This window comes from Mauremys mutica, chromosome 4, assembly GCF_020497125.1.
Source record: "Mauremys mutica isolate MM-2020 ecotype Southern chromosome 4, ASM2049712v1, whole genome shotgun sequence".
Lineage (NCBI taxonomy): Eukaryota > Metazoa > Chordata > Testudines > Geoemydidae > Mauremys > Mauremys mutica.
Genome location: NC_059075.1, coordinates 24,246,730 through 24,272,665, shown reverse-complemented (window position 1 = coordinate 24,272,665; position 25,936 = coordinate 24,246,730). Strand labels below are relative to the sequence as shown.

The window sequence follows — 25,936 nt, the reverse complement described above, 5'->3', positions numbered from 1 at the left end:
AGTTGCTGTGTTTAATTAGTAACAAGATCAGATATCTTTGTTTATGCTTTGGTATCTTTGACTGATGTCAGGATGGTTGTGAAACCGCACATTAATGAACTTCTAGTACCTAGCCCAGTAAAGGAAGCACAAATCGTCGTTTCACATGGGCCCAACATAAATAACAGCTGTTGTTTTTTGTATACAAATTTTTCAGCAATTGGGTGATGGCCTTTTTTTTTTCTTTTTTTAAACTACTTATTTGTAACCCAGAGCGCTTTCTTAATCAGATTATAACAATTTAAATGTAGGACAAATTTGAGAGTTAAATTGTAAGTCTTGGCAGTGGTGTTTTAAATGTCAGTTCATTAGCTTTAGCCACTGGATTGGATTGCAGATGTCATTGTTTGCATGAAGTAAATAAGCAGGCACAGGTCACAGGGCCGGCTCCAGACCCCAACGCGCCAAGTGCGCACTTGGGGCGGCGTCCCGCGGGAGGGCGGCAGGCGGCTCCGGTGGACCTCCCGCAGGCATGCCTGCGGAGGGTCCGCTGGTCCCGCGGATTCGGTGGAGCATCTGCAGGCATGCCTGCGGGAGGTCCACCGGAGCCGCAGGACCAGCGGACCCTCCACAGGCACGTCTGCAGGAGGTCCACCGGAGCTGCGGGACCGGCGACCGCCAGAGCGCCCCCCGTGGCATGCCGCCCTGCTTGGGGCGGCGCAAATCCTAGAGCCGCCCCTGACAGGTCATCACTGAAAACGTCTGAATTCAGGATGAAACATATGTAAGAAGATAAAATCCATATGTCTCTACTGAGTGGAGGTGTTCAGGCATTTGATGATAAAAAAATAATTGTGAAACTACCTGAAACTAGGTTAAAATCTCTTCAGAAAATAAAAAGGTATTAGAGAAAATACTCATTTAAAGATGATTACAAAAAATGTATTATAATCACAAAATCCATTGGATATAGCATAAACTTAGAGATAAGACTGGTACTTAAAAGACCATTTCAAAGTTTTTCAGGTTCAGAATTTAAACTACTTCACATCAGTCCCAGCTCTAATATCACATCTTCTGTAGTGGTTTATTACTGCAGCTAAGATTTGCTAAATAGTTGCATTTAATAACAACAACAACAAAAAATGACATCCAGTACATATTGTTCTCTGTTTAAACCAACTCATGCACACATTCATACTGACTTCAGTAAAGTCCCATTGAAAAGTGAGTGTTTGTTAAAATTAACTACACCTCTACCCCGATATAACGTGACCCAATATAACATGAATTTGGATATAACGTGGTAAAGCAGTGCTCCGGGGGGGCTGCGCACATCGGCAGATCAAAGCAAGTTCGATATAACGCAGTTTCACCTATAACGCGGTAAGACTTTTTGGCTCCCGAGGACAGCATTATATCGGGGTAGAGGTGTATTTAGCTAGCAAAGCATGTTTTCTGAAAATGGCCAGATCCTCTGGTAGTGTAAATTGGCATAAAATGAAATCACTGGAGCTATGTTGATTTATACCAACTGAGGATCTGGCTCAAAATCCCTAGCACAGTATTGCCGCACAGGGTCAATTTAAACTTGTATTGCATACTGATTGGCAGGATGAGATAGAGAGAGATTAGTTTAATCTACATGACATGACCTTTCTCTCCTTTTAATGTCTTCTGTTTAATTTTCTCCTTACTCTAGATCTCTCTGAATCTTACGTTTTTAATTTGCATTCTCTGTCTCCTGCATCTTCTGCTGCATGTAGGTTTTCTCTTTCTTGTCTTTCTCTAGCTGCTTTTTCTTCTGGCCCTTTTCCTGGTTTTCGTTTAATTATATTTATAACTTAGTCCTTATTTTCCTTACCTTTCTATCTCTGTTTGTCATTTTCTCTACTTAGCCACCACTGAAAAACTCCCCAAAAAAGTTCCATCCCACTAATGTGGTTTTTAATATGATGTTGAGTGTGATCAAATGTAAATTTAACAACTGGAAGTGGTCATCAGACCATTTTATAGGTCTCATTCGCATGCTCCACTCTGTCTCCCTCTCTTCCTCGGCTGCAATGTTTAAGTACTTATTAACGACATAGTGCAAATGAAGTCATCTGTTTCCCCTGCACAGACACACATATCCGTGTAGACTCATACCAACATGATCAGCAACCCCAAAAAAGCAGCAGCAGTACAGGCTGAGGCACTTTTCAAGCTGTGGTCACCAGTGCTTTAACCACTTCCATTTTGTTAGTCATTTGTCTTGAATATTTGTCTGCAGAAGTCAGCTGCTTTTAGTTTAAAATATAAAAATGGGACCTTGGAGAAGGTGGTACTTTTCAGAATTGACCACTGCAAGGTTAGACCAGAATTGGAGCTTGTACCCTGACAGCATCCTTGTGGTATAAATTCGCCATATTTTTGAAAATGTTGGGTCAAATTCATCCCTGGTGTCGAATCATAGAATATCAGGGTTGGAAGGGACCTCAGGAGGTCATCTAGTCCAACCCTCTGCTCAAAGCAGGATCAATCCCCAGGCAGACTTTTGCCCCGGATCCCTAAATGGCCCCCTCCAGGATTGAACTCACAACCCTGGGTTTAGGAGGCCAATGCTCAAACCAACGAACTACCCCCCGCCACCCCTAGAGGTGGGGTACCTCTTTTATTGAAGTTGTGGGGGCCTGGGCCTGCTTGCAGCAGGACAAAATTTGGCTTGCTCTGTGGCGGTATTAGCCATTCTGAGGTTATTAGGCTATAACCCTCTGAATTTTAGAGTATGTGCAGTTGGTGCCAATCTGGGGAAACATTGCAAGAGCCACAAGCATCAAGTTGAAAGGAAATGTCCCTGCATTATTATTATGTAGTGCCTAGATCCTAGTGATAGACAGGGCCCCCTGTTCCAGGCGTTGTACAGATCCATAACAAAGAGACAGGCCTGTCCCAAGGAGCTTCCAATCTAAGTATAATACAAAACACAACAGATGGATACAACAAACAAAGGGAGAACAAGGTAACAGTGAGACATTCCTGGCCATCATGAAAAGCAATGGTGGCATTGAAAGATGGCAAATTATAATATGGATCTAAAAATATTTTTTCACACAATTCAGAATTAAGCTGTGGAACTCATTGCCACAAGACGTCATTGAGGACAAGAGCTTAGCAGGATTCAAAACAGGATTGGACATTTATGTAGATGATATGATTAGCTGGTGTTTCAACAGTAAATATTAAAAGGGATGTGTGATGTGGTGTACGGATCCTGTGCTGCAACAGCTACAATAGGGTTAATGGACAAAGCAGCTACTTCCTCACATGCAGCTAATTATATAACCAGCAGCAGGTGGAATAAAAGGCTGCAGCTCCGGCAGAGAGGGGCTGCTGTCAGGGTGTGTCCGGAGGACGCTGCACCACCCACAAACTTGAAGACAGGAAGTGGCCCAGGGAATCAGCAGTGAGTCTGAGGAAGGAGAATGTATCAGCTTAGTAGTACGGGGTTCCGGAACTGGAACACGGAGGAGAGGGAGTGTCTGGGTTCCCGTAGAAGGGATGTAAATCCCCCCTGGATTTGCCCCCTGTAAGAGGGCAAAGACTACTGAGCTCAGGTTGGGGCTGAAGACCTGACATAAGCTCCTAGGACTGTTTGTTGGACTCTTTATTATCCTGGAAAGGGTGGGGCCCTATAAGCAACTTGTTGGGAGGGCTGAGTTGTGAGAAGGATAAACTACTTCAGGCCCAGAGTGGCCATTGATAGGGTGTGCCAGAGGCTTCTACGCCATGCCTAGCCGTGATGGGGGCACACTGGCCAATGAGTGACCCGTCTACAGGGGAAAAGGGGTTTTCAGAGGGATCAAAATCATCATGCTTTAGGCCTGAAGTTAAACTCTAACTACTGGGAGTTAGAAAGAAGAACCCTTTCTGGTGGGCAGATTAATCCATCGCTGTTTTCTGCAAGGTTCCTTGCACTTTCCTGTTGCAGAGCTGCTGCTGGCCATTGTTGGAGATAAAAACTACTCTAGGTTGGACCATTGGTCTCGTCTAGTGCGGAAAATCCTAGGTTCTGATATATGTAGCTCTAGAGGAAACTTCCCCTAGAAATTTTATAAAAGCTATGTTCCGAACAGTGGAAAATGTTTCTGTATTTATTTATTTTATTTGCTACTTTGAAGCATCCAACTTTCCATTTCACAATTCGCCTTGTGATCTAAGCACCTACAGCGGATTCTACTCTGCCTTCATTCTTTCACCAGGAGACAAAGCAGTCCTGCATTTGCTTTATTCTGAAACTACTGACTAAAGAGGCAAAATTAAACTCATGCCACTTCCTTTCCTTTTCCTTTTAAAAGAGGCCACCCTTTGGAGCATGAGGACAGGTTGTATACTTATTCTTCTACACAAGAGGTGGGCAAACTACAACCCGCGGGACCGTCCAGCCCCCGGCCTCAGTGCTCTGGCCCGCTGCTCCTGCCGGGCAGCATGGGCGGCGTGGCTGGTTCCAGCCGGGTGGTGGGGCTGCATGCTCCTTCTGCTCTGAGCGGGCATGGTAAGGGGGCGTGTGTGTGTGTGTGGGGGGGTTGGATAAGGGGCAGGGGGTTGGATAAGGAGGTGGGGGTATGTATAGGGGTCGGGGCAGTCAGGGGATAGGGAGCAGGGTGGGTTGGCTAGGAGGTGGGATCCCAGGGGTGGTGGTTAGGGGCGGGGGTCCTGGGAGGAGTCGGTCAGGGGACAAGGAGCAGCGGGGCTTGGATGGGGCAGAGGTTTTGAGGGGGGAAGTCACGGGGAGGGGTGAATAGGGGGCGGGGGCCAGGCTGTTTGGGAAGGCACAGCTTTCCCTACCCGGCCCTCTATACAGTTTCGCAACGTCGATGTGGCCCTTAGGCCAAAAAGTTTGCCCACCCCTGTTCTGCACATTGGTTTTGTTGGCAGCCTGAAAAATGGCAGTATTCCAAGAGTTAATATGGGCAAGAGGGTTCAGAATTCTCTCTCTCCTCCACGTGAAGTGGTTAAACCCCCAAAGTGAAGGCAGTGTTCTGAATTCTTCAGCCCACATGGGATTAAATACGCTGATACGCAAACTGAAGAGTTTATCTGCATTGGTAAACCATTTATTGGAGCGGCTTTTTGCAATTTTTATCTTGAATTATGTTAGTCACCAAATGCTCCACACCCTTCAGTGCTCTTCAGGTTTGTACAGTCCTGCCCCTGAAAACCAAAGACTCTGTCCAGATGAAGGGGACAGACTGCTCAGAGTAGAGAGATCCACATGCCAGTCTTCCCAAACATTTCTTCAAAGGCCCTGGCTCTGCCTCCCCGGCTTAAGTTTTTCAGAGATGGTTGAAAAGCTTTTTTTTTTTTTTTTTTTTTTTAAATTGGTAAATGTGAAAAATAGACATAAGACCCCTTTCGCTCTCTACAGACCCATTTCACCATGGGCATTATCCATGCAAACTTCCCTATATTCCCTTGCCTAAACTCAGAGGGATCGTCTGTAGGATGAGCAAGTAGTTCCGTCTCTGTGTGATTCAGGCATTGCTCCCCCCCACCCCCATGCTGTGTCTGCCATCTAGTGGCAGTAATTGTGGTCTTGCAGAACTGGACTGATACTGCTAATTTATATCCCATAGTCAACCAAGCAGCCTTGTGACCGCAACAGACGTCATTCACTAGACACATGAGCTGGTTGTGAATGGGGAACAGACGTGCAAGATTCTGGATCCCAGGGGGGATTTTGATAGGGTGGGGTTGTTTGTTTTAATTATTATTGGTTTTTTGTTGGATATACCGTATTTGTATTACAATAGTGTTTAGCAAACCTAGTCATCGACCAGAACCCCATTGTGCTAGGTGCTGTACAAACACAGAACAAAAAGACAATCCCTACTCCAGAGAGCTAATAATCTAGGTAAGACATATATTTCTAAGGCATACATCACTTAAGTATTTGGGGAAAAAGGATTCTTATTAAAGAAGAAAAAGAAGAAAGCAAGGCATAATTGCCTATTTTGCCTCTATTCAGATAAGTTTTTGTACTCTTAATGTAACAGTTCTCATTCTGGTCTTTCTGTAGTTGTCTAGCATTATCTGTAATGAGAAATATGAAATCTTAAACACAACAGCCACCCATAGATATCTGTCCGAAAGATCACCCAAAATGGCTATGCGTCCTGTTTCTGATCTCACACAACTGTGAATCAGGAGTTTCTCCAGTGAAGTCTGTGGTGACAAAGTAGTGTGAGATCAGAATTGTACCCATGGCAATTAAAGTGTAAGTTTAATCATGATCTTCAGCTGATACTCGTTCTTGAACCATTCACTAAGCACCAAGTCCATAGAACACAAAGGATGTGGTCTAGAGCTAACAAGGAAAGTCTCATTTTAGGCTAATTTCCAGTATCTGGTTACGGTGGAAACAGTGTTAGGGAAGCAGTGATTGCATCATTAGTTACCCGCTAATACCTGTCTTTGGATTAAAAAACACTTACATTTTATTTTATGTAAATTCTATATATGATTATCAGATGTCTGTTAAATATTTATTTTGGCAGGCTTGTGCCATCCTAAAATGGTAATGGAAATGTGTGGAAAGCAGGTACTGTGCTTATACATTCGCTACTTGTCTAATATTCTTCAGCCAATTTAAATTTTTTCATCCACTGTAATGTCAAAGTTCTTAGAGCGATGAGTCATCCATCTGTTAAATTGATTTAAAAAAAAATCAAAACCACTTTTGACTCAAAATGGAGAAAAAAATTTCAGAAACTAATTAAACATAAGTATTATTAATAATCTAATTAATTACACAGTTATTAATAATATTCTAATAATGCCAAATACTTACAATGAACCAGATAGATCATTTCTCCATTTTGAAAAAGATTTGCAGCTCGTGTGTACAGGGAAACAGACATAGGTAGTACCCATAACCTTTGTGTTGCTAAATTGAAGATCAAGTTAAAGAGGATGAAGAAGGTTAAAAAGAAGTGGCACAGTTGAAAGATCCAAACACAAAAAGTGCTTTTCAGCTTGAACTGAAGAACCAATTAAGTGTTCTAATGGAATCAGCTAAAGAAAACCAAGACAGTGATACTCTGTGGGGAAACATTAGAGTGTGTCATCCAGAAAGCACAAAGACAGTCCTAATAATAACAAAATCTAAAGGGAAGAATGCTGCTTGGGCAAAAATGAAAAAGAGAAGTAGTAAAAAGAAAAAACACATGAATGCTAAGATGTGTGAAGAGAAGCAAGTGGCAAGAAGAATACAGAGCTCTACAGAAAGAGGTAAAAAGGAGGCGTGCTAGAAGGGAGGAAAAGGCACATGGACAGAAAATGTCAAGAGGCTGAAGCTGCTAGCCAAAGAGTTGACCTTACAACCTTGTATAATAGAGTTAAAAAGCCAACAGGAAACTTTAGCAGCACTGGAGGTCTTATGCAAATGGAAATACCCTTAGTACAGAAGAAGAGCAAAGTAAAAAATGGGCAGAACATTTTTAGGCTGTTTTAAATAGACCAAGAACAAGTAAAACTCCTGAAATACATGATGAAGACTTTGCATTAGAGCTTGACATCAGTAAACTCAAAAATGAGAAAGCAGCTGGAGAGGATAACATAGCTGGAGAAATGGTTAAAGCAAGCGACGAAACAGCCCTCCAGACTTTCCTTGTGTTTTTAGATAGAATATGGAATGAAGAAAAAACCCTAACCCAAAGGAAGAGAGGCCATAGTAAAATTGTTAAAGAAGGGTGTCCTTACCTATTCCAATAATTGGAGAGGAATCACATTGCTTTTAGTGTAATGTCATCCTAGAACATATAAAGAAACAAATAGATCTCCAATTTAGAGAGGAACAAGCAGGTTTGAGACCACTGAGATCATATGAAAACCATATTGTTGTTCCCAGGTATATTATAGAACAAAGTGTGGAGTGGAATGCACTCTTGTGATAAATTTTACAGATCTTTCAGAAGGCTTTTGACAGTATACACCGAGTCTTTGGAAAATTATGGCATATCATGGAATACCAACAAAAATAATTAGAATTATCATGGATCTCTACAATAATGCAGAATGTGCAGTCAGAGATGATGACAACATCAGTCAGTGGTTTGTAGTGACAACTGCAGTAAGGCATGGGTGTATTATGTCCCCACTGTTTTGCATTGGTCATTGACTGTGTAATGGCAGAAGGCAGCCGAGGAATTGTATGGACAAGTGTATTGGATGATCTTATTTTTGCTGATGACATTTGTCCTGCTTAGTACTACACATCACTTAATGTAAGAAAAAAATCCAGCTTTTGGCAAACATAACAAAACATGGCTATCAATGTCTCAAAAGCAACCATTAGAGTATGGAGAAGTACAAGAAGTCAGTCATTTTACCTATGTGTAGGGAGTGAGATGTGCAACAGTGGTGAGACCATGCTGTGTCAAGCAATGAATAGCAAAAGCAGCATACAACTTTCAGAAACGTGGAATTATGGAAAAGTAGCACGATTGGCACTGATACAAAAATATGATTCTTTAACACCAGTTTCATGTTTGTCCTCCTTTATGGAGCTAAATCATGTAAATCTACAACAGAAATTCATGATAAGATCAACTCATTCCAAAGTCAATGCCTGTGGAATATCTTCAGAGTCCATTAAAAAGAGTTTCTTGAACATCAGAAATTCTGAGTAGAGCAAACCTACCTAAAGCATCAAACCTGGTAAGAAGACAGCAGTGGTTACATTGAGGATACCCGTTAAAGATGCCATCAACTTCCATGTCAGGTGAGAACATGGACAGTACCTGGGAAGAGAAAACAGGGCAACATAGAGAAACATTGTGCAGAACAGAGAAAGAAGACAAATCCATCAACATGACACTCAGAAGCCTGAACAGACCAGCAGAAGGCCGATATAAATGGCAGAAACTGATGAATGCCCTATGTACCTGAGAATGCAGGAGGATAAAGAAGAATACCTAATATGAACATAGCACTTTCTATCTCCAAAGAACTGTAAATCATTAGCTAATTAATCCTGCTGTTAATATTATTTGGGTTTGTGTCTCCAGAACTCCAAGCTACTACTGTACTACTTTCAAACTCTGAGATGTGTGGATGTCTGGCTCACATTGTTTGTGCCATAGTTAAGCCTGGAGTGAATTTTCACTGCAGAAGATGATGATGCAGAAGAAGTATTTAGAACAGACCTTTCTGCTTATATTTGACATTATCGTTGTAAACACAGAAGAGACAAATCAATAGGCTTGCCTGTTGGTTGGATATACCGTATATTGTTAATTACAAAAGTAGATAAGGCTGGAGATGGAGTTAAGAGATTTAAAATCTCTGGAGGTCTCAGAGGTGAATGCATTTCTGTGACCTGCAGCTAAGGCAGTTAAGCCCCAATCCTGCCCCTTACTCAGTCAACAGAATGAGATGTCTCCCCCTGTACACAGCTCACCTGCCAACCACTAATGAGTTGAATATTTCAGGTTAATAGAACCATGTTTTCAAAAGGGCAGCTTCCCTTTTGTGGGCAAAGTTTTCACCTACAGAATTCATGCCTGTAATTGCAACAAGTATCAGGGGGTAGCCGTGTTAGTCTGTATCCACAAAAACAACAAGGAGTGGGTAGCACCTTAAAGGCTAACAGATAATGTGTCATTATATAATGCCTGCATCTGTAATTTTCCCTTCATGCATCTGAAGAAGTGAGGTTTTTTACCCACGAAAGCTTATGCCCAAATAAATCTGTTAGCCTTTAAGGTGCCACTGGACTCCTTGTTGTTTTTGTGTAATTGCAACACTGGCACAAATCTTCGGGAAAAGAGCATGAGTGTGAATCAGGCAGCTAGCATTGCAGGAACTCTGACTTACACTTGTAAGAAGGGAGGCTTATTAAAGGTTTACCCCAAAATTTCCTTTTGTATACGTCCTTGCTATACAAGCCACTCAGGGAGCTATTTGATTATCTGACACCTCCGTATTATTTTCCATTAGCCCTTTGTGGTGAGTGGGCTGCCAAAACATCTCTGCTTTCTGCTTCCTTGGTCGTCTTTTCTTATTCCTGTCTAAACACTTTCACGCATGCTGCCACTTGCCCTTAAAATAGTCTCCCAAACAGTGTGCTGCAAGCCCCCTTCTACTCCTGCAAGTCACTTCTTATCACTCAGTGATGGAGCTGATTCACATATGACCTAATCCAAACGCCATTGAAGAAAGACTCCCATTGACTTCAGTGCGCTTTCAATCAGAATTATAGCCTGGCGCTTGCTTGGGCCTATTGTAAAGCGAGGGTCCAAACAACCCCAGCTGTAAGGGCCAGCTATGAAGTTCAGACCTAGATTTACAATACTTGAACATCTGGAACTGTTCTTATCCAGGACCAAGTTTCAGGCTTATCTCTCCCACACCCCCACCTGTTTGGTACAGAGACAACCTCCGCCGGCGACACTGATATTTTCATGGCACTGTCTCTGTGTGTAACTTTGGACTGTGAGCCCTTCAGGATGGGGATTTTTATTTTGGCCCTTATATATTACCTGTCATAAAGTGACAGTGTAGCCTGCTAGTGAGTGCATTATAGGTCCCCGTCTGTGCCCAGTCCACAAAGCACCTGAGGCTATTACGGCATCAATTAGGAATCCTTCACTATTTAGCTCAAGCTATAGTAGCTCATGCTTTTAGCTTTGGAGGTTCCCAGTTCAATCCCCGGTGTGTCAGCCAAGATGGCGACCATCATACTATGACTACGAACCTTTACTAATTAGACTGTTGCCAATTATTTTAATTTGTCTCTGAGCACAGCACTTGGCAGCTCCATCTTTAGGAGGAGAAAGATGAAAATCAACAAAAAGATTAAAGAACATTGTAAGTGTTTCTCTCCCCAGGCTATTAAAAAGCCTTTTTATTTCTGTAGCCATGAGTGGCAGCTTCAGAACTTGCAGCAAGGCAGCAGGTGGAGGTGGACACCCGGAGTCCTCCATTATAATCTGTGCCAATCTAATTCTAGACAAAACAATTCTCCAACTTGAGAAACTGGTAGTAACTTGGAGTATGCAGAAGGAGCAAGTCAGACCTCTGGCATCCGCTTAAACATGTAACCTGTTGTGGGGGAGGCTTGGTGCCAATGAATCAGTTGCTCCCCTTCACTAACAACTGTGGATGATTGGTCCCCAACGGGTGCCAGCAGCTGCTGGCACCAAGTCAAACACCTGTCTACAACATGTGCACAGCTGTATGGTGGAGCTTTTGAGGGAGGCATGAGCAGGTAACAGATTGTTCAGGTCGAGCCCATGTGCCCCGACACTGAATTGAACAATTCTATATCTCTTCAGCAGGTATGTGTCTGTAAATGTCAAAACTCACACTGGCCTACCTTGTTCTGGAAGGTGTGTAAATATATTTTTTGCCATTACAGACCTGAACTGATCCATGCCTTTTCTTTCCTGTCAGAGTAGAATATTTGTAACCTTCATCTATATTTCAAATTGCAGGTAGTGATTAATTATTCAATTGTGAAAGGACTGAAGTACAATCAAGCAACACCTACCTTTCATCAGTGGCGCGATGCACGGCAAGTCTACGGCTTGAACTTCGCAAGCAAGGAAGAGGCTACCACGTTCTCCAATGCAATGTTGTTTGCGCTGAATATCATGAATTCACAGGATGGAGGTATGAGCAATCACTTTGCTCTGCTCTTTTATTAATCCCTCTGTTAGCCCGAGATGCTTGCTGTCTGCATTTACATACCTCAGTCATATGATGCAGGTATGCCTGGTATCTGTGCCATGCCAAAACAAATAAGCAGAAAGGTGTAATTTAGTTTCCTGGTAGAGGGTCTTTAATTGCACCAACAGTTGCTGTGGCAGGCACTGTACGTATTTGTATGCTTTGCTTTTCCTTCTCTCTTTCCATTTTTCAGTCAGTCTAGTCCACGCCAAGAGATAAGTGGCCAAGTTTTGCCATCCTTCCATTGCATAGTAGCTGACTGGGCAGGTAGCTCCATTTATTTATATGATACTACTGGTGGAGTAATGTGCAACTCAATATGAGTAAGAGTGGCAGAATCTGAATCTAAACAAACAAAAGCTAGAGCAAAGCTGCAACATCTCATAAAACTTTACATGTAGAACTTGGAGCTTGTATTTCTTCAGGTGTCCTATTTGTCAGTTACAAACATTGGCTACACTGGCCTACCTGCCTTGCATAGAGGGTACATATATGTACAGTGTGGAGCTTCTGGTTATAGGACACAGTAAGGGCCAAAGATTTAAACCTTGGCTTTGGCTTATGGTGTTACAAGTAATGTATTGACTGCAGTTCGGGCTTATAGTGGAAAGAAATTGCTTCATGAGTTGAAAAGGTGACTGGTGGTGTCTTGCCAAAGATACAGACTGGGGGCCGTATTGCCCAGTGGAGGTCACTTTTATAACCCGAGAGGTTTTAAGTTTCTTCTCTAAGCTTAAAGCCTTTGATCTATAGTATCTGAGTCAAATTCTGCGCTCAGTTATGTGTCTGTTACCTCACTGAAGCACGTGGGTTAACTGAGTGTAGAATGTAACTCTAAATGCTTTGTTATACCATTTATTTTATTTTCCTGCCAAATAATGTTTCAGGCCTCCATTTTCCCTCTGGAAGTGCTTCAGCTCCAGTTACCCTCCACTGAGGCATCTGGGTTACATTACAGTTTCATGTTACCATCTCACCCAAGTGCAGTGCCTCATTGGCAATAGTGGCAGCCATCTTAAATAAATGAAGTAATGACTCAAATATTTTAATAATTTTTGACTCACACAAAACACGCTAAAATGCCATTTAAGCTCAGAGCAATGTCACACTTATCTCCTAATGACACCCGGAGTATCTGGACGTATGTCTTTTTACTTTATATGCCACGTGGCTGGTATTCCCCCCCCCCCAGTTTTTATCTTTCAGATTGTTGATTTTTTTTTAAATTTATCAATCTGAAAGCAAGAAAAGTTGCCCCAAATGCCACACATACTATGTCTGAGAAGGATCGAGGCATACATTCTGCCTTTTTCAGCCCAGGGGGTAGTGGGAGGCTCTGCTTCCACAAGAGACTCCAGGAGGAATTCTGGCTGACTCAGCACTTCTTCCCCCTCACCCAAGCCCACCTTTGCAGGACCCAGCACAATTTGACTCTGAATGTCTCCAATACCAGGTCTTACGTTGTGCACATGCGAGGCCCTTCAATTCAAAGAAGGGCAAAGCCTGAAACATTATTTTAGGTCACATGATAAGATTTCCACCAATTGGATTGTGTTTTGGCAATTGAAGACTGTAATGGTGAAATTGTTGGATTTAGCTGACTTTCCATGATGATCCTGATTTCCCTCCAAAACTACTTCAACTTTTCATCTGAAGTGTCTTATGCTTGTTGTCTAGCCAAAGAGCAGTGTTTTTGCGAAGTATGACATTGTTCAAAGAAGGTGCCTTGGAGATAGGGAACTTTAAAAAAATGAGAGGTTTTGCTTTTGGCTATTTAACTTTAATATATCTTAAAATAGTTCAGACTAAAAACTCCAAGATTTTGTTCTAAGCTAGTTGTCCTCACTGAGGACTAGTGTCTCTAATAGCAATGCATATTTTAAGAAGGAAATTGTTAAATATATTCATTATCAAGCTTTGAAACCTTGAAAACTCTGTCGGACCAAATTCTTAGCTGGCCTTCACAAATTCTACTTGTGGACACACAAAATTATGAGCATGTGTATTTATAGGCACAAACCCTGCATACACACTTTTTAAAAACTCTTATCAACTAGATGTTGGACAAATGTTAGATTTTGCATATGGGAAAGCCATGAGGAGAAATCGATTTTTCAGTACAAAATCCTAACAGTTATGCGAACATAGGCTCTAATGTTCAAGTGTACAGGCAGGGGGTTTTGACTGTAAGATGCAGGAGTGCATTGTGTGCACACACCATTTTCATACACACAGATGAAGGCCAGGTACTGAAATTCAGGCCCAAAATCTTTACGGCAAAGTAGAGGTTCTCTTTGGAAATTGTAATCTAAACCTAACATATGGGGAAAATGTAGGCACGGTGCGTCGGCATCTCCTGCTGCTTGTAGTAGACATGGATGTGCTATTTTTAATGTGTGCTCGCTTCATATATCAGCTCCGTGACACTGTTGTTTTGGTGCCTGCAAGGCCCAGTGTGGTTTGTTCGAGGTTTTGGCTTCAGCTACTACTACCCTCTTAGCTCAAACACCCGCCTGTATAGATTACAATTAATCATGAAGACTTGTAAAGAAAACCAGAATATATCATGCCACTAGCAGATGCAGAGGCAGTTTATTTTAACTGGAGTAAAATTGTAGAAAAGAGAAAGCGGAGCATCTGCCCTCAAAGCAATGATGTGTTCTCTGAGTGACACATTAATCTTAAATGTAGAGTTTAAGCAATTATGGCAGTCAGAGTTTTTCAGCAATAAAAGTAAACTTCTTATGCGGTGCTGACTTTTGAATAAATGAGGAGAAATGTCAAATACATAAACAGACCTGAACTACAAGGGGAAAATATAATTGAATCCCCCAGTCTCTTCACCTGTGCATGCCACGGGAGCTGCTATCTTCAGAGAAGCACCAGGTGCAGTGCAGTGCAGTGACGGAGCTTTAAAATTCCACAGGGCTTGCCTTGTTGTGCAGAGTGAATGTCATTGTATGACAATGAGTTTCTGTTTTTAAAAAAAAGACACCCCTCTCCCATAGATCAAATGGGTTATTAATGCTCCAGGCTGTCCAGGTGTTTCTTCAGAAAGTACACAGTGGGGGGTGAATTTTCAGACTGGCATATAAGCAAATACTAAACCAAAACCCCAGAAAGCAAGAGTTGGGTTAAAAATCTAGACCTAAACTTGCACCTGGCTCTTCGTTCTGTAACAGTTGGTAACAGCCCTCTGGATGGGTAATGTGCACCTGGTACTTCTTGATTTAAACATATGAGCAGCTACCGCTATACTTAAAGGACAAAGCCCTGTAGCCAACTCATAAGCCTCTTATGTGGACCAGCCTCTAGAAGAGGGCAAAGATCAACACTGTGCTAAGGTTGAGATAAGCCCGTAGATCCTCAAACTCTGGGAAAGTTGAGACAAAAATCCTAATCTAAATTTTGTGCCTGGCGCTTAGTTCTGTAATGGGTGAAGTCAAATACTTAGATACAAACTCCAAGGCTTATGTCATATTAGGTGTGAGTGTAATTCACAGTATTATAATGGGAGCTGCGTGCTTAACCCTTCCTTTCAACTCCTTCAAAATGTACAGCTGAGCGTGCTCAGTGGGTGACAGCGAACTGTTCACAGCAGTAGGGGGCATGCTAAAAGCATTCTATCCAACACCTGTTCCTGACAAACACCATCCAGCCTTCAGAATTGTTGATTGTGGCCAATCTGACTCATGATTGTTTACTTGTCAATGCTTTTATATGCCTCATTGTTTTGATGTCCTTATGTCTCTCTCTATTCTATTCTCCTTCAGCTTTGTGCTAGAAAATAAAAAGCTGGTCCTAAGCATCCAGCAACCTTAGAACAACTGATACCATTGACTTGCGCATAACTACTCCCATGCTTAATGTTGTTAGTGGCCCCATTTATTAAGGCCATTAAGATGACAAATGGGTTCCCATTAAATGAATGCCTTTCTGGAGCGTCCACTTCATAGAGAGAAGTCAAACTTGTTTCCTAGCACGAGTTACATCGTGCAGTTACTGCCCCTGGCTGCTCCTTCTCATTCAGAGCATAGGTGTTCAGTCGGCAGAGGGGAGCACCCCTTCTTACCCAACTCCAGACATCCTATGAGGAGTATTTCACATCATCCCTGCCCTGGTTCTTTAATACATATCATGCCATCTGGCGCTTACAAATAGACAAATCTCTGACCCTTAGAGATTTACAAATCTCTGACCCTCAGAGATTACAGTCTGCATTAGATCAAGCATGCAACAAAAACCAGCAGCAGCAGAAAGTGGGTAGGGCAGGGAGGTGATGGGGGGAAGACATCAGCAAGCAAATTAATCTCTGGCACAACTGGATGTATTTCAGTGGAGCTACAACCATAGATGAATTTAGCCTGAGAAGAGTGGTTATTCCCACAATGTGAGGCTAAGCCTTTAGGCTCAACTGTGGATAGGGGACAGCACATGGCTGCGCTGCCTGAGGAGGGGAATCAGAGGGTCACATTTCCTTCCCTACTCCTTTCTTGCTCTGGAGAAAAGTGTTGGTGGTGAGGGCAGGCACAGTCATGGCTTCATATGCCCCCCCACCCCACACACTCCATCTGTTTGCTTGCAGGTGGATTCTCGGGAATGCAGTCTTTTCTCTCCTCCCCATCCCACAGCACCCCAAAGCCGCAGTCAGGGTAGATTTTTGTGGGAGCCACATGGGGAAGTTGAGGGTGTGGCTTTACTGCCGTGTGACTGTGGTTTCACATCTTTATAATTGGGGACGCCGAGGGCTTTCTGGTTTTAATAATTCAGTATCATTTGGAGAAAAATGGAGAATCTGGTTTATTTTTGGTGCTGCCTGATAATTTACATAAAGAACAGGAGTACTTGTGGCACCTTAGAGACTAACAAATTTATTTGAGCATAAGTTTTCATGGGCTACAGCCCATTTAATCGGATGCATGTAGTGGAACATACAGTAAGAAGACACACACACACACAATGGGTGTTACCATACACACTATAAGGAGAGTGATCAGTCAAGGTGAGCTATTATCAGCAGGAGAGAAAAAGAACTGTTTGTGGTGGTAATGAAAATGGCCCATTTCCATCAATTGACAAGGAGATGTAAGGAACTGGGGGGGGGGACGCACGTGGGGGGAGGAGGGGAGGTCATAGTTTTACTTTGAATAATGGCCCTACAGTTCCTTACATCTTCTTGTCAATTGCTGGAAATGGGCCATTTTCATTACCATTACAAACAGTTCTTCTTCTCTCCTGCTGATAATAGCTCACCTTAACTGATCACTCTCCTTATAGTGTGTATGGTAACACCCATTGTTTCATGTTCTCTGTGTGTGTATGTATATATATATATCTTCCTTCTGTATTTTCCACTACATGCATCCGATGAAATGGGCTGTAGCCCACCAAAGCTTATGCTCAAATAAATTTGTTAGTCTCTAAGGTGCCACAAGTACTCCCTGTTCTTTTTGCAGATACAGACTAACACGGCTGCTACTCTGAAACCTGATAATTTAGTATTTTTTGTACGTTATGGGGTTGCGGTTTTCTTTTTGATGCAAATATCCAGAGCTTTCTGATAGGTGCCCTGTCCCTGTTGTTTTCCAAAGCTAGAGAATCAACAAAATATTTCTATTTCTGAATTTAAATTCTACCTGAGCCATGTTGCTGGAGGGCCTCATGGGTGGAGTGTGTGCTAGAGAGAATTGGTCAATGGAAACACAAGATCAGGCTGTCCTGAGCATAGGGGGCTGTTGGCAGGAAGGCACGAGAATGGGTCAAAGGGAGTGACTAGGGAATGACTTTCACGGTAGAAAGCAGTTTCCTTCTCTTGTGTATATATGCCTTACACGCACACATACATAGATAAATATATATCTCTCTATATACAGTACAAAGTGTGTAGAGTTCAGCTGACTACCTTCTGGCACAGATCAGCACATAGCACAGAGATGGCTGCAACTCAGATTACCAATAAATTTTGCATGGGGGACATGTTTTGGCAATGAGTAGGGATGTTCCTTGCTCCTGGTTTTCGATTAAAAGCTCTGCTGGCAGCTTTTTCACCATTCCGTGTAGGTCATTTCACATGTACCTCTCCAGCACCCTTTCCCCTGGGCTGGATCCCAGGGAGTTTTCAGAATTTAGGATCCCTTTTACTCCCTCGTCTTTTCAGCATGACTCCTCTTCCTCTGGTGTTTCACTCTGTTCCAGGAATGGCTGCATTTCACTGATGACGTAGGGGTATAGATGGTAAAGCACTTTGGGATCCTGAAGAAGGAAAGGCATGCTATCAATATAAGATATTAATCTATCAGGTTCCATGTATACTGGAAAAGTGCAGCCTATGACATAAAATCTATCCCATTCATGATGCACCTATCAGCATGATAACTGAATGCAGATTATGCTGCATATGACTCTGAATGAAATGGGATGCATGTGTGTCATAGGGTAGCCAGTCCCTGTGGATAGACTAAACCCAGCACCTCTGAATGAGAGCGGGTGAGTCCAATCCAGCTAATTAAAGAGGGCTAGGCTATACCTTAGCCTATAAAGGGCAGCTGGAGGAGGGATTGTTTGAGACAGGCTGTGCCCGGGGGAGGGAAAACCATACCAGAGTGGAGGGTCCTGTGGTGGATCCCCTGGCTGCTGCTCCAGAGGAGGAGTAAAACTGGTCAAGATTGGGAACCTGCCAAAGGTCCCTGAAAGGGATGGAGCAGGAACCTGAAAGCCAGGCGTTAGATAAGACTTTTTCTATTTGTTTGCTGGCTTCTGTTAAGAAAATAAACCTCCTTGCAAGAGACTGGCGTGGCAGCGCATAGATTGGACCTGGGGTGATGGCTGTCCCGGTGACCATGTGCTTTTTATTTTTTTGCTGTATTTTAAATAATTATCAGTCAAATCATTTTAAGTTGGGCATATTTCTTAATACCTGTATTTCAATGACCGCAAAAGCCACTGCCTGCGTTTTAAAGAACAGAAAAGCTAGAGAGTCAGCCCTATGCATAGTCCTATACCCAGTGCCATCACTGTTGTGGTAGATAACATTGCCCCAAGACTTTCCACTACAACAAAAGACACACAGTGCAGGAAGACAAAAGACTTCATCTTCATTACAGTGCTGCATAATGCATCAATAATGGAGTGTGCCAGCCACAGAACATAAACCTACGAATCAAGACCCATTTGCCACAAGCTAGGAGAAATTCATAGCTGATGAGATTTCGTCCTCCCTAACAAGTTTGCAAACCTCTGTGGAATAAAGAGTTGCCTGCCCCGCATCATCCCACTGACATCATGAAGTGCGAGGCTGGTCTTCTGTATTCTGAGAGGTGGATACACCTCAGAAATCTAAGTGGGATTCTGCTCTGCATGTGTAGGAAGCAGTATGCCACCTCATGCCCTCCACTGGACCTTCTTCCTTGTTTGCCCCTTCCTCCTGGAAGAGGACTAGAAGCAGGGTGGGTACCAACTGAGCACCAACTCCTGCATAGCTAGTAGTGACATCACCCACTGCTTTCAGCCAACAGAGGGATTATCCTTGAGAATTAGCCCTGTGTATACGTGTTACCCATTGGTAAGTGTGTGTTACAGTTCCCCCCCCCCCCCCCGTGCCCAGTCTGTAGAGAACAGGTGTCTGTTAAACCCATTAGCTACAGAGTTTTGACTTTTTTAACTCAAACTGTAGCAATTCATGCTTTTAGCTCAGTTCGATCCCTGGCGTACTGGCCAAGATGATGGCTGTCATACAAGCCCACTGTCCATGCTTCCCCAAGAGCCACTTCCTCCCTCCTTGTGATAGCACAGAGAGTCACAATGCTCCTTTGCAGCATCCATGAGTATGCAAAACCTTCTAAGTGGATGGACTCCTCATTGCCTTCTTCACTGTGTCGTGGATACATGGCCTTTTCACTGCATATGCACCTTCATACTGCATCTCCCTCATCTCATGATTTGACCTAATATTAATAAAAATGGATTTTAAATATCAGTGAGACCATTTCTGGAGTAGGTGGGGGAAGAGGTGTTGTGCTTTAAACATTCCTTCTGCAGCTAACCCAAATTTTGTAGGACTTGGCTAGAGCAGGAGAAGCAGAGAGGGAAACTGATTAATGTAGTGTGTGTTATCTTGGCTCAAGAGGAGTGAAAGGCAGGATGTAAAGAAATGGTATAAACAGTGAATAGGTAAACTAGAGCTGAAGAATCCTTTGAGCTCTAGTGCTCTAAATGTTATCAGTATTTTCACATCAGGGAACATCAGAGTGTCAGCTTAATTTTTCTGCTGTTGAAAGGTGGACGTCATTTACTTGGTTCAATAAGCTGTGGCGGAAAGTTTTCTCCTGTGTACTTGACAACTCTCTATTTTGGGGCACCAGAGTTCTTTACTGTAACAGAAGTTCAGCACCCCCTTGCCACTTTCCACAGGACTCCTGCATTATCGTGCTTTAAACCAGCAGCAGCGGAGCTACTGTAACACATCTAGAACAAAGGATTTCCCGTCATCTTTGAAGAGCATAACAAATCTAACGGCTCTGTAGTCCCTTATCTGCTGCAGTGTCTGAAAACCACTTTAGGAAGGAAATTGAATCTGAAAAAGAAAAAGTGTTGAGAGAGCTAAGAGGGACTGAGGCATGTGGAGAGAAAAAGGAGAGTGGTACATGTGAGACTCTCCAGTTCCGTCACCCCCTACCCCGTTTACATTCCAGAGAGATGTACAAACTGGTGAAATTCCCAGAGTTCAGGGACAAAAGGCGCTTCCCAATAAGTGATAGAAGTATTTGAAGAGCATGAGGATTTGGGAAAATATCCATCAGGCCTTAAGAAATGTAGTATTTGTTTGTTAATAGCAACCTAATCTAGGTTTTAGTTCCTGTTTCAGTGGAGGACACCTAGGGTACGTCTTCACTACCAGCCATATCGGCGGGTAGTAATACTGATCCCCGAGAAATCGATATCACGTCTCATCTAGACGCAATATATTGATCCCTGAACGAGCTCCTGTCGACTCCGGAACTTCACCAATGCGAATGGCAGTAGTGGAGTCGACGGGGAGCCGCGGACGTTGATCCCGCACCATGAGGACGGTAGGTAACTCGATCTAAGATACTTCGACTTCAGCTACGCTATTCACGTAGCTGAAGTTGCGTATCTTAGATCGACCCCTCCCCAGTGTAGACCAGCCCCTACAAACTGTTTCCTTCATGAATGTGCTTTCTAGACTCACTAGTGATGACTTCATTTGGGGTTAATTTGACCTATAAATCAACATGTTCTACATTAAGCATCTACCATCTTGTTATGTGGGGCTAGATTATGACTTCAGACAAGGGATAATGTGGAAGCTGCATCACCCCAGGAGGCATTGTGAGACAGAGACACTCCTCTGAGTCATTGAGTCACAATCCTTCCCCTGTTTCTTCCTTGCTCCATGTGAGAGGGTGTGATGGGATCCCCAGGTTACAACCTGGAACTGTGGGACCATTGTGCCTCCTTAACGCTCTAGCCTGGGTTGTCTCTCTCAAAGCTAGACCAGTGACAAGCAGCAAAACCTCTCCAGGGGCTGTGATCACTCAGCCATCAACAGGTGTAGCTACACACCTAGCTAAATTGCATGGATACTCTGAGCCACTCATGAATCATACAGAGGGAGCCACCAGCAAATCACCCCAGAAATATACTATCTTGCGCTACTCAGGAGTCCCTTGGACAGTGCAAACTCATTCATAAATTCACTACTTCTTCAAAGGAAAGTGGACATACACCAGCCTTTGTAATCTGAAGTGAGATTCCCCAAGCATTTTAACCAAAAACACACTGTTTTAGGTAAAACAGATTTATTAACAACAGAAAGATAGATTTTAAGTGATTATAAGTAGCAGGCATAGAGATCAAATTTGGTTACCTAAGAACTAAAAATAGACTGCATTTCTAAATTCTAACTTTAACAGACTAAGAAAGATTTGAATCAAGATGTCTATCACCCTAACAGATGTTACAGGCAGCTCACAGTTCCTCAATTCCCTTCCAGCCTGGACCAGTCTCCCTAGTTCAAAATCTTTTTGTCTTCCAGGCTGTTGTCCAGGTGTTGAGATATGTGGGAGAGAGGTCAAGTGATGATATCACTGTCTCTCTTTCTAGCAGCTGGAAGAAAGTATGAAAGACCCTGTCTGTGACATGGGGTCAGGCAGTCCTCAATGCATATGTGTCCTCTCTGAGAAGCTTCTGGGATAGTGGATTCTTCTTGATGGGTCATTAACTCCTGTCTGGCCAGTGATAGCTGCTCCTACTGAAAGGCTGGCTGAGGGTATTTCCCAACCTCACAGCTTATTTCAGCAACACGTATAGCAACACTTCATATCTTCATATATAATGATAGCACATACAATTCAACAGGATATTACGGTTCAGCAGATCAGGACTTCTAAAATGATACCTCACAAGGCATGCATTGTACAAAACATATCATCATCATATGACAGTGGTGAATATAGGGGATCCGGGGTGCTATATTGAGATACAGCGTGTCACAGAGGGGTTGTCCTATTCCATCAGGAATTTACTTCCACCCTCCCACCATGTTGCTCAGCTACCCTAGTCAGTGAGTAGGGAGGGTGGAGCCAAGACTGCCCAGTCGCTGCTTGCTTGCTCCAGAGAGGGAATAAACAGGGGAATAGCTCCACTTCCTCCTGTGGGCCTGAAGCCAAGGTCCAGATAGCAAGTTGAAGGGGTTCAGCAAGACTTCCTACTCCTTTGTGCAGGCACATAGTCCCATCCTCAGTCTAGCCCTCTTTCAGACAGAGAAAATCATGTAGTTTTTGTTGTTGAGAAATAATTTGGTATATGCAGAGGGAGACCATAGGTTTTAGGGCCTGATTCTGCAATTGTCACTCAGGCTGAGTAATGGTGTGCAATGACGGCAAAATCGGGCTCCTAGACTGGGATCTTCAAAGAAGTCCAAGGGAGTTAGGCACTGAAATACCATTGAAAACTTAGTTGGTTCTGGTTGCCCATTTCCCTTGGGCTCCCCTGAAACGTTCAGTGTCAGTATTTAGTTGCTTCTCTGATTCATCTCATTTCTGCTCTTTGCTACATTGTGGTTGGAATCCTCATCCAAGTCTCTTTAAAAATCTGCAGCATAGAAGAAACAAATTACTTTCCCTGATGCAAACTGTAGGCTTCTCTTTCCTTTCTCAGCGGGTTTAATCTGGTGTGTTGAGTCTCAGCACTGCCATTTTGGCTTGGTGATAATAGACTGGGGGATGTTTGTCTGTTTATCGGACACCTAATTTCTTTCAGAGAAAGAGAAATTGATCCTTGAAATAGTTTTTTGATTTTTAAAACCTCTTTCAGTTTTATGTTCATTTGCTACCATCCTTATTTAACTGTTTGGATAATCAATATCCTCTGGTGGCTCTAGAAGAATGTGACTCATTTCATTAAGCACAAGAATTAGTTTAACAGGACAGGCATTTTATTTTTATCTTTTTCTTTGGCCCTGGTCTGTCAAATGTGCTTTCATTCAAAATGCAACCGTGTTTTATTTAATTCTGTTCCTAAAGATGCATTGTTCCCCTCCCCCTTTTATTTTTATTGGTATTTTAAAGTCTTTTAAAACTAAAAATGTAAAAAGAAAATTCTGTGACGCGGCTGTCACCAGTTAAATGAGAGGAAAGCAATAAAAAAAATTGTTGACAACATAGTGAATTTGTGTGCAGTGTGATTGTAGCCATGTTGGCCTCAGGATATGAGAGACACAACTCGTATCCTGGGACCAACACAGCTACAACCACAGTGCACGCAAATTCACTATGTTGCCAACAACATTTTAAGGTAGTATCTTTTATTGGACAAGGTTTGTTGGTGGAAGGGACAAGCTTTTGAGCTTCACAAAGCTCTTCCTCAGGTATGGAAAAGATGATGACTGTCCAAGCTCAATAAGAGGTGGGTCAGATTGTTAAGCAGAAAGGCTCACATATGCTGTAGGAGACCACTTAAAATAAAGTGGACAATTAAGGATTAGCAGGCAGTCAGGGGGGTTGTAATGAGCCATAATCCCAAGGTCTCTCTTAAGTCCATGGTTTTTATCAGGGAGTCGGACATTGGCACATGCAGGCCCACATTTTCAATGATCCTCAACAAATTCCCTGGAACAGTTAGTGAGTACACACACACATGTGTTTGTGCATTGTGCACAGATCAAGTTTTTACTTTTCTGGCTACCAAATCTCTGCAACCAGATGGCTCTTTGCACATGCAAATAGCCTGCTTTTTGTTGCTAAAAGAAAGGTGCCTGCAAATTTTAAAAACGAAGTTGAGGAAGCCTATTGAAAATTTGTTCCTGAGATGTTTCTTCCATGTAATCAGAATAAAAGTGATAGTGTTCTGATCTGTCTTTAATCCTGCTTTGATTAGGTACTTTAGCCACTGGACAAAAGACAGTGTCTTTAGCATACTTGAGTTCAGTACAAGATGTGTTCTCAGTCAAAACACTCCCTGCTTGGGAGCACAGAGTCAACCAATGACATAGGTAATGATGCAGTTGAAGAGTTATGGCCCAACTATGCAGCCCTCTCTTACAACAGACTCAATTGAGAGGAAAATCTCCTGTTTGACTCTAACTGTGCTGAATGAATCACCATATGCTGCCTCTGCACAGCACTTTCTGCACCTGGCTGTTACCCATGGAGAAGTCAAAAAAATTCTATCATTTGCCTTCCTATATGGAGAGAGAGAAACACTCCCTCTGTGTTTGCATGCATCTTCATACTCTTCGTCACATCAAGCATCCTGGGTTGCCACTGAGCTTTTTTGCCTGACAGACGTGTTTTATAATTCTGCCTCTTCAGCATCCATTTTAGATAGAAGCACTTAAGTGGGTGATGAAATTGAAAGTAAAACCCTTCTTAAATACTTAATGAGACTGCCTCCCCCACTTGGGTGGATTTGCAAATGGCAGCTCATCTCGACATATGCATTAGCAGTATAGGTAAAGGTCTTTCCTCAAGGGTTCCTAATTCAATTAGTTTTGTTAACAGATGCATTTTTTTTTTAATTTTAAGGAGGAGTAAATCCTATTGGCAAATCACCACAAGCCAAAGAGCACCAAATGGCAAAGTCACATCCAAAGCACAATGCCCTCAGTGCAGAAGTGAACATTAAAATCTGACAGGCCATCAGAGTCTTTGTGGTAATGTGTCATTGTCAATAGAGCACTGGATTGGCACTTAGGAGACCTGGTTCTGTTCCCCACTCTGCCAGTGGCCTGATGGGTAATCTTGGGCAACTCATGTCCCTCTCCGTACCTCAGTTTTTCCATCTGTAAAGTGGGGATAATGACACTGACCTCCTTTGTAAAGCGCAACTTGTCAAATGACTGTGGGAGTTACTCTGTGGGGCTGGAAGTGTACATAATGCCATAGTGCAGATCATCCCAGATATACATCCAAGTTAAATTGTTATGAAAATTCCTCCAATGAGTGGAGTATTAATTGGCGCATGTGTAAATGATAATTGAGTGCTAGCTGGCAATTTAACTAGCTGCCCTAAGTAAGGGGCCTTGTCTGCATACCTGCACTGTCCCTCTAGCAGACCAGGACATGAATTGTGACTCTGAGAGTCAGTTAATTTCCTGATTCCCCCTTGATTTAAGGAGGTAATCCATTAGTGCCCTCTGCCAGTGGCAGCTTACTTGTGCTTTTGCCATGGCTCAACTGTGCTGGCTGGCACATATAAGGGAGATGGAGAAAAATTAATGCAACTTGTGCTCCTGAGTCATTTATGTGCTTTTGAAAATCCCACCTCAAAGCTACAATGGTACAAAGCTAGATGAGAAACCTTATATTTAAATAACCTGGAACATCAAACTACAGGAATGGAAAACCATGTGACACATTGGAAAAAGCCTTTCAGTGCCATTATAGTTAGTGTGATCACTGGTTTAACTTAATTCACAACCTGTTAAAAGAAAATAATGCTCCAAATGTAAAATTGAGATTTGGGAAAATCAAACCTGTGCACATAGTGTCTTGGTACTGGGATCATTCGAAAACATAGGAAAGGGAATTTTGAATAGTTTTATGGACAAGTGTTTGATGAAAATATTCAGTTTATATAAAGAGCATCTAAAATAGCATACAAGAGTCTGGCAAATTACGTAGATTTAAATAGTTGGACTGAAAGAGTAAAGAAAAAGTACTGAAACATGTATGAGAACAAGGGAAATAGCATCTACGTTCCAGAAAATTATTTTCTTCTCAGTTTTCAG

The 25,936-nt window shown here is 42.7% G+C and overlaps 1 protein-coding gene across 11 annotated transcripts in view; it reads left to right on the top strand.

Moving 5' to 3' along the window:
* The window catches only part of EVL (Enah/Vasp-like), a 226,675-nt gene that overhangs the window by 121,679 nt on the left and 79,060 nt on the right, over positions 1–25,936 (top strand). For all 11 annotated transcript variants that reach the window (XM_045014715.1, XM_045014720.1, XM_045014721.1 and 8 more), the window contains one exon: positions 11,454–11,631. In XM_045014715.1, the coding sequence (XP_044870650.1) occupies positions 11,454–11,631 (178 nt within the window). The remainder of the gene's footprint in view (positions 1–11,453; positions 11,632–25,936) is intronic.